Raw genomic sequence first — 18,581 nt, forward strand, 5'->3', positions numbered from 1 at the left:
AAGCAGAGACATTCAAAAGCAGAACCAACAAAGGTTCATCTAGTCAAGGCTATGGTTTTTCCAGTGGTCATGTATGGATGTGAGAGTTGGACTGTGAAGAAGGCTGAGCACCGAAGAATTGATGCTTTTGAACTGTGGTGTTGGAAAAGACTCTTGAGAGTCCCTTGGACTGCAAGGAGATCCAACCAGTGCATTCTGAAGGAGATCAGCCCTGGGATTTCTTTGGAAGGACTGATGCTAAAGCTGAAACTCCAGTACTTTGGCCACCTCATGCGAAGAGTTGACTCATTGGAAAAGACTCTGGTGCTGGGAGGGATTGGGGGCAGGAGGAGAAGGGGACGACAGAGGATGAGATGGCTGGATGGCATCACTGACTCAATGGACGTGAGTCTCAGTGAACTCAGGGAATTGGTCATGACAGGGAGGCCTGGCGTGCTGTGATTCATGGGGTTGCAAAAAGTCGGACACGACTGAGCGACTGATCTGATCTGATTGTTATCTAACGTCTCCTTCTACACACACCCCACTGTTCTTTTCCCCAGTCACCTTACTTATTTTCTAAGTATCTGTTCCTTAACCACCAAGCCTAAACATCATCATATTAAGTAATAAACTGAAAGAGTCCTCCTCACAGATAAGATCTAAGGATCTTAGATACAGGATCCAAGATCCTGTCCCAAATGAAATCTCATGAGGTTCTTTTACCTAATTTGACTTTAAAGGGTTATGGAAATTGAGAATGTCTTGAAGACATTGGGGTCAACTTCTGTGTCTTATTATGGTTTATTACATATTACCTAACTTTGATTATTATTGCTTTTTAAAAATTTTTGTGGCATTTTTATACAGAATATGTTAATATCTCATGATTTCCAATAATATTTAAGATGATATTGAAATTTTAAAATCTTTCTCTCTAAACATATCTTTTGTCCTTCCCCAGCTATATAATGCATTTCTGAAATTAAAGATCATCTTATCTTCTATAGAATTTTACCCGCATTGTTTATTCATATTTATTAAAATCATAATTCTGTTAACACATTATTGACCAGGGGATGTTTTGCAGAAACTAATGCCTCTGGTCAGTAATGTGTTAAGAAATGAATCTTGAATGAAGTTATAAAAATATGTATGCTATAATTCAAAATGGACAATTTATTTGGGGAATAACTAACTTATTAGTTACTAGGATAGATTTGATTTACATAGAACTTTTTTCAATCATATATTTAAACTTTTATCTTTACCAGAGTCTGTCTTAAATTTCTGTTTGGGTCATTTTTTTCTCTTACTACAAAGCCACCCAATTATAGTACACAAAATATGAATTTTTCTCTTACATAATAGTAGTGATATTAACTAATTAATTAGCTAAACTCATTGTATTGAATTGGATAAAATGTTCATTTGAGTTTTTCTGTAAGATGTTATGGCCAAACCAGTATTTGTATTCTGATAATTTTGATTATTGGGAAAAGATGCTATTAAATTTGGAAGCTTGACCTTTTAGTTTGAAAAGAAATGTGTCATGTAATTTAAACCCTGACTACCCAAACTAATTACTTATGGCATTCCTCAGTATTTTAAACTTCATAATTTGTAGAGCTGGGTTTGTAAGTTAAAATACCAGTTTATAATCTTTGGTATGGAATGTGATTTAATAAACTTGCCCTTTATCTTCACCTATAATTATTCTTTATTCTGGTCATAACAAACACCCTCTTCCAACAACACAGGAGAAGACTCTATACATGGACATCACCAGATGGTCAACACCGAAATCAGATTGATTATATTCTTTGCAGCCAAAGATGGAGAAGCTCTATACAGTCAGCAAAAACAAGACCAGGAGCTGACTGTGGCTCAGACCATGAACTCCTTATTGCCAAATTCAGACTTAAATTGAAGAAAGTAGGGAAAACCACTAGACCATTCAGGTATGACCTAAATCAAATCCCTTATGATTATACAGTGGAAGTGAGAAATAGATTTAAGGGCCTAGATCTGATAGATACAGTGCCTGATGAACTATGGGATGAGGTTCGTGACATTGTACAGGAGACAGGGATCAAGACCGTCCCCATGGAAAAGAAATGCAAAAAAGCAAAATGGCTATCTGGGGAGGCCTTACAAATAGCTGTGAAAAGAAGAGAAGCGAAAAGCACAGGAGAAAAGGAAAGATATAAACATCTGAATGCAGAGTTCCAAAGAATAGCAAGAAGAGACAAGAAAGCCTTCTTCAGTGATCAATGCAAAAAAATAGAGGAAAACAATAGAATGGGAAAGACTAGAGATCTCTTCAAGAAAATCAGAGATACCAAAGGAACATTTCATGCAAAGATGGGCTCAATAAAGGACAGAAATGGTATGGACCTAACAGAAGCAGAAGATATTAAGAAGAAATGGCAAGAATACACGAAGAACTGTACAAAAAATATCTTCACGACCCAGATAATCATGATGGTGTGATCACTGACCTAGAGACAGACATCCTGGAATGTGAAGTCAAGTGGGCCTTAGAAAGCGTCACTATGAACAAAGCTGGTGGAGGTGATGGAATTCCAGTTGAGCTATTCCAAATCCTGAAAGATGATGCTGTAAAAGTGCTGCACTCAATATGCCAGCAAATTTGGAAAACTCAGCAGTGGCCACAGGACTGGAAAAGGTCAGTTTTCATTCCAATCCCAAAGAAAGGCAATGCCAAAGAATGCTCAAACTACCAAACAATTGCACTCATCTCACACACTAGTAAAGTAATGCTCAAAATTCTCCAAGCCAGGCTTCAGCAGTATGTGAACTGTGGATTTCCTGATGTTCAAGCTGGTTTTAGAAAAGGCAGAGGAACCAGAGATCAAATTGCCAACATCTGCTGGATCATGGAAAAAGCAAGAGAGTTCCAGAAAAGCATCTATTTCTGCTTTATTGACTATGCCAAAGCCTTTGACTGTGTGGATCACAATAAACTGTGGAAAATTCTGAAAGAGATGGAAATACCAGACCACCTGACCTGCCTCTTGAGAAATTTGTATGCAGGTCAGGAAGCAACAGTTAGAACTGGACATGGAACAACAGACTGGTTCCAAATAGGAAAAGGAGTTCGTCAAGGCTGTATATTGTCACCCTGTTTATTTAACTTATATGCAGAGTACATCATGAGAAAGGCAGGGCTGGAAGAAACACAAGCTGGAATCAAGATTGCCGGGAGAAATATCATAACCTCAGATATGCAGATGACACCACCCTTATGGCAGAAAGTGAAGAGGAACTCAAAAGCCTCTTGATGAAAGTGAAAGTGGAGAGTGAAAAAGTTGGCTTAAAGCTCAACATTCAGAAAATGAAGATCATGGCATCTGGTCCCATCACTTCATGGGAAATAGATGGGGAAACAGTGGAAACAGAGTCAGACTTTATTTTTCTGGGCTCCAAAATCACTACAGATGGTGACTGCAGCCATGAAATTAAAAGACGCTTACTCCTTGGAAGGAAAGTTATGACCAACCTAGATAGCATATTCAAAAGCAGAGACACTCAAAAGCAGAACCAACAAAGGTTCATCTAGTCAGGGCTATGGTTTTTCCAGTGGTCATGTATGGATGTGAGTTGGACTGTGAAGAAGGCTGAGCACCGAAGAATTGATGCTTTTGAACTGTGGTGTTGGAGAAGACTCTTGAGAGTCCCTTGGACTGCAAGGAGATCCAACCAGTGCATTCTGAAGGAGATCAACCCTGGGATTTCTTTGGAAGGACTGATGCTAAAGCTGAAACTCCAGTCCTTTGGCCACCTCATGCGAAGAGTTGACTCATTGGAAAAGACTCTGATGCTGGGAGGGATTGTGGGCAGGAGGAGAAGGGGACGACAGAGGATGAGATGGCTAGATGGCATCACTGACTCAATGGGCATGAGTCTGAGTGAACTCCATGAGTTGGTGATGGACAGGGAGGCCTGGCATGCTGCGATTCATGGGGTTGCAAAGAGTCAGACACGACTGAGCAACTGATCTGATCTGATCTTTATTCTTTAATTAATTATATGCTTTTATTCAAGACAATGTAAACTTCTACAAGGTAATTTTAGATTTGAGCCTGAGATAAATATCCTGAAATTGAATTTCTTTTGTTACTGTATTATAGCTGCCATTCCTAATCTTTAGTTCTGAATCTTGCATTGTTGAGTTAGTCTGTCTCCAAGTGTTATTTACTGACTTGTTTTAAATATGAGTGCCACATGTAGTGGGTTATACACTAAAGAGTTCTATAGACTGGACCTAATTCCCTGTGATAGTTTATTTGGTCAAGATATTTTGAGAACAGACTTCATAAGAAGGATTTTTTTAATTCTACAGGCATCTATGTTTTCCATGGAAAAATCTTACTATTAGGAGGCATTGAAGTCTGTTCTCTGTGCTGAATCAGAATTCAGTGCAACATGTATTTTTTTTTTCCTCTGTACTCTTATTTTTATTACAGGATACATAAATGAATAACATATGTTATATTAATTCTGATTGTGGTCCTTGCTATGGCTTTGAACTGCATGATGATATCAGGGAAAAATAAATGTCTTTTGAGGAGTTTAAATATATTTTGAGGTTTAATCAAAATTTCAAAGGGAATTAATTTTACTATGTGTTAGGAAATATTAAGGAGATTATTCCTACTTTTCTATAGAATTAGAAGTTTGGAAAGCATTCATTTAATTTGAACTGCATGTAAAAAAAATACTAAGACAATATCTTAGTTTGGCCAAAAGTCTGATAAAATTTAGAATAATAGCAACCTTTGTTTTGTATTCAGCAATCAGAAAAGCACAAATAATCAGATTTTTAAAAATACAGTATTGACAGCCTTCAGAATGGGAGAAAATAATAGCAAATGAAGCAACTGACAAACAACTAATCTCAAAAATGTACGAGCAACTCCTGCAGCTCAATTCCAGAAAAATAAATGACCCAATCAAAAAATAGGCCAAAGAACTAAATAGACATTTCTCCAAAGAAGACATACAGATGGCTAACAAACACATGAAAAGATGCTCAACATCACTCATTATCAGAGAAATGCAAATCAAAACCACTGTGAGGTACCATTTCACACCAGTCAGAATGGCTGTGATCCAAAAGTCTACAAGCAATAAATGCTGGAGAGGGTGTGGAGAAAAGGGAACCATCTTACACTGTTGGTGGGAATGCAAACTAGTACAGCCACTATGGAGAACAGTGTGGAGATTCCTTAAAAAACTGGAACTAGAACTGCCTTATGATCCAGCAATCCCACTGCTGGGCATACATACTGAGGAAACCAGAATTGAAAGAGACACATGTACCCCAATGTTCATCGCAGCACTGTTTATAATAGCCAGGACATGGAAGCAACCTAGATATCCATCAACAGATGAATGGATAAGAAAGCTGTGGTACATATACACAATGGGATATTACTCAGCCATTAAAAAGAATACATTTGAATCAGTTCTAATGAAGTGGATGAAACTGGAGCCTATTATACAGAGTGAAGTAAGCCAGAAAGAAAAACACCAATACAGTATACTAACGCATATATATGGAAGTTAGAAAGATGGTAACAATAACCCTGTATACGAGACAGCAAAAGAGACACTGATGTATAGAACAGTCTTTTGGACTCTGTGGGAGAGGGAGAGGGTGGGATGATTTGGGAGAATGGCATTGAAATATGTATAATATCATATATGGAACGAGTCGCCAGTCCAGGTTTGATGCAGGATACTGGATGCTTGGGGCTGGTGCACTGGGACGACCCAGAGGGATGGTATGGGGAGGGAGGAGGGAGGAGGGTTCAGGATGGGGAACACATGTATACCTGTGGCAGATTCATTTTAATATTTGGCAAAACCAATACAATATTGTAAAGTTTAAAAATAAAATAAAAATTTAAAAAATTGGTTTAGATCTAAAAAATAAAATAAAATAAAAATACAGTATTGTATTCCAATTCATTTGAATAATGTGACTTCAAGACAATATTATATTCCAGGGTGCCTTTGAATAACCAAAGCAAGAAAATGTTATATTCAGTGTAGTTTTATTGCTAAGGTATTTTTAAAGATACTTTCTAACTTGTCTAGGCATGTCATACATGCCTGTACTGTCCACAACCTTAACTAAGTGATAGATTTATTTATTTATTTATTTTTCTCACTTCCCTTGGTTATCTCTGGGAATTTCCCTTTGGTCCTGTAAAGGATGCAGATATTATCTTAACTACTTCTTCTCCTAAACTGAAGGTGTCTCAAAACCTTCATTCCTAATTCTGGTCTTTGATTGTCCACTCTGTCACAGGGCAGAATAAACTTGCAAAGAAAGAGCAAGGGAGAAATACAATGAAACCCTTTCTGTTGACTTCCAACCCTCTCCATGCCTCTGGCACTGCCCTAGTCTCCTTGGCCACTTCTATCCTGTCATTTCATCCCCACATCTTTTCTTCCTACTGTCCATTCCCCATTTAATGGTCAGATATTCAAATGCTATTTCTTAATGAAGAAGGAAGATTTACTATTTCTTAATGAAATCTATGAATGCAAGTTTGTTTGTTTTTCCCCTGAACTAAAATTAATCCTATTCTGAATACTTGTGTTTCTATAGCATCTTAATGCAGCTATCAGTATTCTTTAGGACCAGTTCTGGGACTAACAGAGGGAAGTCCAGTTGGACAGGATTAATAATAATAATCATAAATACTGGCCATGAGGGTGAAAGGAGAAAAAGTTCCATTGGCAATCCATTAAGTAGAATGCCAACTTGCATCACTTATTTAGGAAATGTCTCACTTATTTGTTATTTTTGTTTTAATATATTTTACTGTTAGATTCTCCACAAGATGTAAGAAAAAACAGAATAGACAAAGCTGTGATGAAAGTATATTTTGTTGTATATATGGATCAAGATTCCTCAACGGGCTTCCTCTGTGAGTCATCAGTAAAGAATCCACCTGCAATTCAGGAGCCACAAGGGATCAAGGGATGCAGATTCAATCCCTGGGTGGGGAAGATCCCCTGGAGGAGTAAATGGCAACCCACTCCATATTCTTGCCTGGACAATCCCATGGACAGAGCAGCCTAGTGAACTACTGTCCCCGGGTTACAAAGAGTCGGACATGACTAAGCAATGAGCCCACGCATGTATGCATACATGGTTCTTCAACAGCACCACTGTTGACATTTTAGGCTAGATCATTCCCATGCTCCTAGCATCCCCAGACCCTAATGTGAAAACCTGAAATGTCCCCACACATTTCAGGCAAAATCACTGCTGGTAGAGAACCACTGGTTTAGAAGGAGAGCCTTCAGTTTACATAATAAGCAATGGTAATAAAAAGAAACAGAAGAGTCTTTGGGCAATGAGGCAACACTAAGAGATATGTCCAACATGCTCGTAAAGCTTCACAGGTCTGTACCCTGCAATCTGTTGGAGACTTCCATCACTGTTTGCAGACAGAGGTTCCATCAATTGCTTGAAACTGATAAAAGTATAACTTTTGATTTCCAAGCATGGAATATGATTCTGCAGAGTTGAGCAATAAGAGCATTTCACTTAGAATCACTCCTATATATGGCAGCTAGATTATGTTAGTATCATACTTCCAGGCTGGCCTAGGAAATAAAAAGTTATAATGTAGATTCTTTGGAAAAATGCATTCAGAGATCTAAATATTTTTTATAAATACCATGGATTGCTAGTTTACATATACTGGGTTTTAGCATATCTTATAATGTAATTATTCTTAATAATTTCTCATTTTAATGATTCTTATTTTTTTTTAAGTAGGGCACAATATGTAATATTTGTCCTGATAAATTTTATATATCAAATTTCAATTAAACTTCAATGTCTACCATACTAGGAAGAAATGTCATTTTTTGAATTATTCTCCTGGGCCCCAAGTTCTTTTTTTTTTGTACAACTTAAAGATAGCCAAATATTATCTATTTATCTTTATTTTTCTCTGCCTTCACACTTAATCCTTTTTCGGTAAATACTTATGTTGTGGATCTTCAATTTGACATTAAAATGTCTTATTTAATACTTAAGATTTCCAGATTTAAATAGTTGATTTATTCCCTACTGCTTTATGCACCATAGTTTCTCAATGGAAACTTGTTGAAGAAATGTTTAGTTGTATGAATTTGCATATATAATTCCAAGCCAACTCATCTTAATTCTGTGTGTTCTGTGGTATTAAAACTAATTATCAGTGGAGACATTTTTAAGTTCATGATTGAATACAGGGTGAATGCAAAAATTCTCAAATATAATTTTCACTCTATTTCAGAATAAATCTGGAAAAGTACCTGTGAGGCTAACACATGTTGCTGAATAGTTTCATTTGGCATATACATTTTCTTAATTATCTGAAGAAGATAATCTAAAAGGAAAAAACTGAATAATGAAATAGTTATGGAAGAGTAGTCAGGTGAAATATAAATATATGTATAGATTATTTTCAGTATAATAAACTTTATTACCACAGTGTTAAAATCAAAGAGTTATAAATCAGAGAAAGATTAAAAGGATTTTCAGCTCATCTGTGATCCAAATATTATACTAATGATCCTTTTAAACATCTTTAATTAGATAAACAGTTGTGTTATATTGGAAGTGTACATGCAAAAATACTGACAAGCTAAAAACAGGTGAAAAAATATTGTGGGATGGATTGGAAAATATTTTGAAAATAATACTGTTAACTACTGTAGCAAGCTCAATAACGTTACTGAATAATACCACACCCTTCTCAGCATTAAGTAATAATAACAGTAATTTTACCATTAGTGTTAATAACCTATATTTACCCAGTACATTTTCCACAATTTTCAAAGGACTCTTCTTCTTTCTCTTATCTGATATTTGAAGCAATCTTGTGAGAAATGTGAGTCAGATATATAATATATATTGCAGTATTACAGTGATGAGGACAGAAGATTAGAAAAATTTATAATTTTTCTAATTATAAATTCATAAATAAATTTATAAATAAATTCTATACATTAAAATAATTTATTGAATTCAAAATGAATTAGTGAAAATGAATTGTTAGTGAAAATTAAGATGAAATCATATTTTAAACTATCAAGTATTGTTCCTACTATTCCTTTTTTGAAAATCTTTACAAATAAATCTTGTTAATGTTTCAGAAGGCAAAAAAGAATTTAAAGCATCAGATAAAAATGGATACTGTGGTGCTATGAGTGTTTTTTATTTTCTTTTATATACGTAAATAATTTTTAAGCTTATTTTGTGATTATAAACTATTTGAAAACATAAACAGAGCATGTTGTTGTTATTCAGTCTCTCAGTCATGTCCGACTCTTTGCGACCCCGTGGACTGCAGAAGGACAGGATTCCCTGTCCTTCACCATCTCCCGGAGCTTGCTCAAACTCATGTTCATTGAGTCAGTAATGCCATCCAACCATCTCATCCTCTGTCATCCCCTTCTCCAGGCTTCAGTCTTTCCCAGCAACCGGGTCTTTTCTAATGCTCTTTGCATCAGGTGGCCACAGTACTGGAGTTTCAGCTTTAGCATCAGTCCTTCCAAAGAAATCCCAGGGCTGATCTCTTTCAGAATGTACTAGTTGTAACTCCTTGCAGTCCAAGGGACTCTCAAGAGTCTTCTCCAACACCACAGTTCAAAAGCATCAATTCTTCGGCGCTCAGCCTTCTTTATGGTCCAACTCTCACATCCAAACATGGTGATGGTGGTTTAGCCACTAAGTCGTGTCTGACTCTTATGACCCCATGGACTGTAGCCTTCCAGGCCCCTCTGCCCATGGCATTCTCCAGCCAAGAATGTGACTACTGGAAAAACTGTAGCTTTGACTGTATGGACCTTTGTTGGCAAAGTAATGTCTCTGCTTTTTAATATGCTGTCTAGGTTGGTCACAGAGCAAGCATCTTTTAATTTTGTGGCTGCAGTTGCCATCTGCAGTGATTTTGGAGCCCAAGAAAATAAAATCTGTCAGTTTTCATTGTTTCCCCATCTGTTTGCCAAGAAGTGATGGGATTGGATGCCATGATCTTAATTTTTTGAATGTTGAGTTTAAGCCAGCTTTTTCATTCTCCTCTTTCACCTTCATCAAGAGGCTCTTCAGTTCCTCTTCACCTTCTGCCATAAGAGTGGTGTCATCTGCATATCTGAGGTTATTGCTATTTCTCCCATCAATCTGGATCCCAAACAAAACAATACTTAATTAGAATCTTTGGATATATTCAATAATATCAAATTTAATAAAGTGTAAAATACATATATAATTTCTAAAGTATGTATGGGAAAGGTCATAATATATAGTAAATAATTATGTAGTATATATTGTGTATATAATAATAAGGACTTCCTACGTGGCTTAGATGGTAAAGAATCCACCTGCAATGCAGGAAACCTGGGTTCCAATCCTGGGTCAGGATCCCCTGAAGGAGGAAATGGCAATCCACTCCAGCATTCTTGCCTGGGAAATCCCATGGACAGAGGAGCCTGGCAGGCTACATACAGTCCATGGGGTCACAAAGAGTCCATGGGGACATGACTGAGCAACTAACACACTTTCATACTACATAATTATAGGTGCAGTATACTACATATTGGGCTTCCCAGGGGACTCAGTGGTAAAAGAATCCACCTGCCAATGCAGGAGATGCAAAAGACAAGTCTATCCCTGGATCAGGAATATCCCCTGGAGAAGGAAATGATCACCCACTCCAGTATTCTTGCCTGGGAAATCCCATGGACATAGGTGCCTGGTGGGCTACAGTCCATGGGTGGTAAAAAAGGCTGACATGACTTAGTAACTAAACAGCAAATGTTTTATAAATCATACAAATATTTCTGTGATCCACATTTCCATGATGGTATCAACCGCTGAAGAAATGCTCAGCAAATATTTGTCAAATGAATGAGTGAATAGAAACTCGATTGGAGCCATACTATAAAATAAACATCATTTGCAAAATCCTAAGCCTGCTACAAAGTAGAATTAAACATAATGTGGCTTATACTAGGTATGGAAGATTTACTGCCTACATTCAATGAAGAATAGTAATTACTTTTAAACACGCTCAGTCAAGTGGCAGAAGTTTCGAAAATTACCTGGTTTGAATGATGATAATAAAAATTCCTCAAAATATTTAGAGAATAATTGAGTCAAGAAAATAAAAGGACGTTTAGAGCAAATTTTTTTTTAAGTGTTTGAAACCAGTTAGCTTGTGAACTGTTAATAAAGGCACTCAATTTCTCGTATATAATATGGAAATAATAATATCTTTCTTGATTGTGCATAATGACTGTTAGGGTTATATCATCCACATGAGCTGAAAACTATCAGGTCTCTAGTGGAAGCCATAACATATAAGCACTTGCTCCTTCCAAAACAAGAGAATCCCAATTAGTGCAGGGATCATGGAAGAACTGGGGAATTCTCATGTATGTCATTATTATTCTAGCGTACATAAAGACTCCCTGATCCCTGTTTTCCAGTCTTCTTCACAGCTGCAGTGTAGAGCTGAAGCGCTTATAAGTCATGTGTCATCCTTAGCTACAGACCCAGAACTGATGTTTCCCATCTAGAAAATGTAACAGGATGTAAGGATTACTCTAAGGAGTTAGCAGTAGGGCTTTTATATTTATGAGAGTTTTGTCAGCTAAGTGAGGCATCCAGGCAAGTCAAAATCCTTTATTGCTGTATGAAAGCAGGAACAAGATTAATAAGAAAAAGGCATAGAAGGTAATACATTTCCACATGCTTTTCTCCATGGCTGGCTATTGGGAAATGTCCTTCCTTGACCAGTTGGGTGCTCTAATGAGGCACTGTGGTTCCACTGCTATCAAAGGCTAATTTATGTGATAAAGTTCCTCTTTAAGAAGTAGTTTATGGTTTTTCTTCCAATTTAATCCACATGTCTAAGCCATTAAACTCATAAACTTGTTTTCACAGTGCATTAATTAAAAGTACACTCCAGTCAGCTTTTTTGCTTAGGTTGAATCTTCACTTTGTCACTACTGTGTGACTTTGTTCCTATTCACATGTCACCTTCTTAGAGAAATCTCTCCTGAGCTCTCTAAATAAAGTAGACCTCTTCTCTTCCAAGTCATTCTCTATCACTTCATCCTCTTTAATTCTCTTCCTAGCATTTACCACTATCTTATCTTAATTACACATTTATGTCCATGTCCTTGTCTCCTTTGCTTATTGCTATATCTTTAGCATCTTCAGACATATCTGGCAGATGGTTGGCATACAGTAAATATTTGCAGGATGAAATAATCACTAATTTCAATAATGGACTATTTTCAATTCTTTTACTCTACTAACATTCTATTTACATTTCCATGATTATTCCCTAGTCCTACATCTCCAGCAAAATAGTCTTGTATGTGCATGCTAGGTCACTTCAGTTGTGTCCTACTCTTCGTGACCCTATGAACTGTAGCTCCTCTGCCCATGGGATTCTCCAGGTGAGAATACTGGAGTAGGTTGCCACGTGCTCCTCCAAGCGATCTTCCTGACCCAGGGATTGAACCGGCAACTCTTAGGTCACCTCCATTGGCAAGCAGGTTCTTTACCACTAGCACTGCCCTGAGAAGCCCCAGAATAGTCTTATTCTACCTCTTATTCATCACCACTCTGATTATTATCTTAACTCTGGTAATTCTAACTGCAGTTATATTGTGTCTGGCTTTCTAAAGATAACATAGCCTCCATTATCTTTGACAACAATTTGCCTATTCCAGAGCCCAATAGGAGTTAAAAAGAAAACTAAGATATTTTTCATGGTCTTAAATTTTCTTTATTACCATAAAATGTGTGATTCTTATTTAGTCTCACCTCAAAATGCATCTCTCACTAAGGGTAAGATTTAGAGAGGGTATTAAAATTAAACCATCTTTCTGAGTTTATACACGTGATGACAGTAGTATAATGTACTTTGTTTTTCTTTTAGATCTCCAACTAAAGAAATGGATTCAGAAGAGAAGGAAATTGTGGTTTGGGTTTGCCAAGAAGAGAAGATTGTCTGTGGGCTAACCAAACGCACCACCTCTGCCGACGTCATCCAGGCTTTGCTTGAGGAACACGAGACTACATTTGGGGAGAAACGATTTCTTCTGGGAAATCCCAGTGATTACTGCATCATAGAAAAATGGAGAGGCTCTGAACGGGTTCTTCCTCCCCTAACTAGAATCCTGAAGCTTTGGAAAGCATGGGGAGACGAGCAGCCTAATATGCAGTTTGTTTTGGTTAAAGCAGATGCTTTTCTTCCAGTTCCCTTGTGGCGGACAGCTGAAGCCAAATTAGTGCAAAACACAGAAAAACTGTGGGAGCTCAGCCCGGCAAATTACATGAAGACATTACCACCAGATAAACAAAAAAGAATAGTCAGGAAAACTTTCCGGAAACTGGCTAAAATTAAGCAGGACACAGTTTCCCAGGAGCGAGATAGTATGGAGACATTAGTTCATCTGATTATTTCCCAGGATCACACTATTAATCAACAAGTGAAGAGAATGAAAGAGCTGGATCTGGAAATTGAAAAGTGTGAAGCTAAATTTCATCTTGATCGGGTAGAAAATAATGGAGAAAATTATGTCCAGGATGCATATTTGATGCCCAGTTTCAGTGAAGTTGAGCAAAAGCTAGGCTTGGAATATGATGAAAGGCAGATGCTGGAGGACCTGAGAGAAAGTAATGGAATTGTACAGCTGGAGGAACGACTGACCTACTACAGAAAGCTCATTGATAAGCTCTCTGCCGAAATAGAAAAAGAAGTAAAAAGTGTTTGCATGGAGATAAATGAAGATGCAGAAGGGGCAGCTGCCAGTGAACTTGAAAGCTCTAATTTAGAGAGTGTTAAGTGTGATTTGGAGAAAAGCATGAAAGCTGGTTTGAAAATCCACTCTCACTTGAGTGGCATCCAGAAAGAGATTAAATACAGTGACTCATTGCTTCAGATGAAAGCTAAGGAATATGAGCTCCTCGCCAAGGAGTTCAATTCCCTTCATATCAGCAATGCAGATGAATGCCAGCTAAAGGAAAACAGAGGAAAGGAATCTGAGGTGCCCACCAGCAATGGGGTGGTTTCTCCATTTACTCAAAGAATATTTAACATGTATACAAATGACACAGACTCAGACACTGGTATCAGCTCTAACCACAGTCAGGACTCGGAAACAACTGCAGGAGATGTGGTGCTGTTGTCAACATAATTTAAATGGCTTCACTCTGACTTACTTTAATATTGTTTGTGTTTGTTTAATTTAATAGGAAAATTTAAATATTCCACTCTTGATAAAAATGTAAATAATGTTAAGGAATTCAGTAGCTAGTAAGAGCTAGAGAAGTTTGTTTGTTGGTTTGTTTTGATTTAAGAGTTCCAGTGTTATCTAATTATTACAAGTTCAAACAATGAGCTGTTTATTAGGAATGCAGCAAAAATAGCTTGTAGGTATATAACAGAGAAATAATTTGATGTGAATTATAGTCTGTTTCTATGAGAAGTGATGTATTCAAACTTCAGACTAGTTCTTAATATTAGCATCAATATATTGAAACTATACACGTGAACAAGTAAAATTAAGATGTATTGTTATAGAGTTTTCAACACTGTATCATTGGTATTTTATAATCTGTAAAGTATATGATAACTCTTATATTATAACTATATTAATTCAAATCCTTGTTCATTTCTTTGCTATTTAGAATGTATATCATCTCTGTTAGTTCCTGAATCCCTCTACCTGTTTAGGTTTAGATAAGAGGAGATGGAAGGGTCATTACTGGAACATGTACAAATACCGTCAGTGGATCAGACAGGGGTATAAATAAGAAAAGCCAAGTTTTGCAGACAATAGCAACTTTTCTAAAAAAGCTGAAAATTAATAGATATTTATGTGCTTTCTCTATCTGATATGCAAACCTTTAGCTCAAACAAGTCATCTATGCAGGTTCATTCTTGAGTGAGATACGGTGTGAGTCACAGAGAAAAATCACAGGGTCATAGTCCTGTTTGATTATACCTTATCTAAAAAAGGTGAAGGGATGCAGCTTGGAGTCCTTTGTGTGGGTAAAGTAGAACTCCATGTACCTTAAGTATCCCCTGGAGGAGGGCATGGCAACCCACTCCAGTATTTTTGCCTGGAGAATCCCATGAACAGAGGAACTTGGAGGGCTACCATTCATAGGGTCACAGAGGGTCAGACACGACTGAAGCAACTTGGCACACACAAAAAAATCCATAAATATTAGTATTTTTCCTCTGAAAATAGAGATAGGAACTCATGTGAACAAAATCCTTTTATTCTGCTACACTATAATTCAGATGGTCTATATGGTCCTTCATTTAAGGTGCAAACTGAAAAAAAAAAAAAAAAAGAGCTCTACTCTATCCCACTCTCAAGCATGAAAGTAAATATCCAACAAATTGAATAGATGATTTAGATTCTGTCTTGACTAAGAATCATTATAGTGCCAGAAGAGGCTTGGTTTGGCTTGGTTTTAGTTAGGAAGTTCCTTTCTTTCTCTTTCTCTTTCTCTCTCTTATCTCCTTCTTTCCCTGCCTTATTTCTTGCTATTGAACACATTACATAATTGTATTAAAAAGTGTTTTGTTGTACTATTGCATGAATACAGCTGCAATTGTTTTTCCTTTAGCTAACATCTTCTTCACATGTGAGTAAATAGATTATTTTACTTAGTTTGAATATGTGGATATTAGTTAAGATTCTCAGTATTTCTCATTTCTTTCCTTTTTATCTTTATGTTTACTGTACTATATGTTTTAACTCAGTCTCCTAATATTTTTAAAATTTCTCCATCCTCCAGACATTTTGCCAACCTTTGGGAAGATATTTAAAATTTTCTTAATATTTCAGTTTTGGGGAGTATCTAATGTTACCCTTTTTCATACTAAGATTCTGCTGAAGGCCTTATCTGAAGTTGCATGGTAAGAAAAGTAGGAATTTCCACTGTAGGGAAAGTATGATAATAAGTAATAACACAAACATGGGTTTAATTTGAAAGAAATAAGAAAGTAATTAAATAGTCATTTAAGAAAGGGAAGTTTATTTGCCTAATATTTCATTAATCATTCAGTACTATGGAAAGCTATTGACATATTTATTATTCTCTTCTGGGGATTAAACTCAGAAGATCATCATCAAAGATAAAACAGTTGTAGTATTGTTTTTCAAAAGTAATCTCGTTGAATCTCTTTGGATTACTCTCTAGTGAGAAAATAATGAGAAGAACATTGTTACCTGCTATATAATTTGATTAATTATCTGAATCCAAATCTGATAAGAAATAGAACTAGTTAGATAATGGCATTTTAGAAACTTTGCCTGATTTTATACAATGTTTGATTTTATACAATTAAGCATAGTGATGCATTCTAAGAGCTAATTCTTCTATTTTTTCAGTAAATAATGTTAAAAACTTTTGTCAGAAAGCAAGACCTTTGAGTTTTAAAATCACATTAAAATTTCAATTTGTTCTGTTGTTATACAAATGTATTTGTGCCTTTGATTCATTACAGTATTAAATCATCAATCACCATGGTGAATCTCTAATTTAGAATAATATATTAATACAAATAAAAATACTAAAATGCAGTGCCCTCATCTCTGGATACTGAGCTATGCAAAATTAAATGAGAATGTATAGTCTAAATTTAGAACTTGATAGAAACTTTAGTATTTTAGTTATTTATAGAAGCTTTAAAATAAAATGTTTATAAATTCTTGAATAACCTAACAGATTAACTATGAAATTGTTATATGAAGCTAGAAATAGCAAATAAAACCTGACTATTTTTCCCTGACTAAAATCTGTAACAAGACAGATTTTCAGAGTGTGTCTTGTTCATTCTCCCACTTGAAATGTCTTTTTTTCTTCCATCTGCTGTATACTGAAATACCATCCATTTCAAGCTTTTCAATGTGTTATCTCTTGCTATGAAACATGTTTTTCTATTCAACCATTGTAATAATTTATCTCTGAACCCACAATTATATCAGGTGTATTTTTCATAAAGGAGCATTTATATTCTGGCTTAGCATATATTTATATATGTACTTATCTAACTTCCCTCCCTCAACACATTTTTATTGTCTTATTACTTGTCTGTCTTGTTAACCTTACTGCTTCTAATCAATCTCTTTGCCCCTACTCAATTCTGAAATTGAATTGCTAAATTTTAGAAGATTATAACTTAAAAAAGTTATTTCTGTACATGGTAAATAATACTGGTGCATTTTATATATAAATATGCATTTTAGCAAACTTAAAACATTAACAATTCTACTTATAAATCCTTTGGAAGAGAGACTATGTCTTAGTGTCATTATGAAAAAATGTTACCGTACTATTTTCTATTTTATTTTTAATTCACAGAGTTACTGATTACAAACAATGGGAATATTTTCTTTATAAAAGCTTCAGTGGTTAAATTATGGTGTTTTTCACTGCATCCCTGCATTTAATGAAAAATATTTCATAGAGCTAGGTTTTAAGTGGTAGACACACAAAATAACTTTGAAATATCTTAACTATTTTATTTTATCTTTTTCATTAAAAATATAAATAAATGGCCTTTCATTGGTGTGTAGAAGCTATTTTAATCCCTTAAAATTTTATTTTTATATTTATTTAAACATCTACTGTACATGACAAAATATATATCTGTGGCTGCATTTTATAATTTTTCAAGGTAGGATTATTATTTTAATTGAAATGTATTTTTCTTGAGACAAAAGGAATACCTTTTAATATGATACAGATTTCTTTTAAATATTAGGCTATTTCTTTTCATACTACCTGATTGGTTTAATAACTTGATGTGACAAGTACAAAATACAATTTTTTCAAGTGTAACTGGTCCAGAATAATAAAAGGAATAGTTGTATACTTTTGTATGATATTGTTTGCCTTTTGGGGTGCGTTATCTGTCTATTAAAAATAAATGTTTTTCAGTTGAAATTATATAATTGTCATGCTGACTCGCACAAGTTAATATCAGGCATCGTTTCATGACAGTATTAATATAGAGCAAAATGATCTAACAAAACCTTTTGTTTTGGGTTTCATACATGTTTGTTTTCAACTTATCATGAAAGAATGTCCTCGCTTTTATACTAGATGGTGGGATTTATACTAGATGGATACTAGACGGCTATCTTACTTTCTATAATGAAGTCCAGTTAAAAACCAAACTACTCAAGTACGTATCTACCCTGCTATTATTCAGTTTGTCATTACCCTTATTTCTCAAACAACAATAATTTTAATTAATTTTGGAAATAACTCAATGATTTGGAAAATAAGGAAACTCATTTGTTCACTTTATAAATGACCATGAAATTGCTCTTGAAAGATTGTATATAATATTTAGTAGTGACACATAGAAATAAGTTAACACTGTTTTCTTAGTGTATCTCAATAGTGAGAGAAAATGCACAGCAGTCATTTTCTTAACCTGAAATTAACTTGTGTTTTCAATAACCCTTGGAATGGAGAATCACAATTTGTAAGGTCCATAATGAATAGTTTCATATCAGGAAGT

General features: G+C 35.4%; 1 protein-coding gene across 1 annotated transcript in view; it reads left to right on the forward strand.

The window, feature by feature from the left end:
* RASSF9 (Ras association domain family member 9) overlaps positions 1 to 18,006 on the forward strand; it is a 36,264-nt gene extending 18,258 nt beyond the window's left edge. The window contains exon 2 of the mRNA XM_005904890.3: positions 12,969 to 18,006. Coding sequence (XP_005904952.1) covers positions 12,969 to 14,229 — 1,261 coding nt within the window. The 3' untranslated portion in view covers positions 14,230 to 18,006. The remainder of the gene's footprint in view (positions 1 to 12,968) is intronic.
* The last annotated feature ends 575 nt before the right edge of the window (positions 18,007 to 18,581 follow it).

Source organism: Bos mutus, chromosome 5, assembly GCF_027580195.1.
Source record: "Bos mutus isolate GX-2022 chromosome 5, NWIPB_WYAK_1.1, whole genome shotgun sequence".
In the NCBI taxonomy this organism is placed as follows: Eukaryota; Metazoa; Chordata; class Mammalia; order Artiodactyla; family Bovidae; genus Bos; species Bos mutus.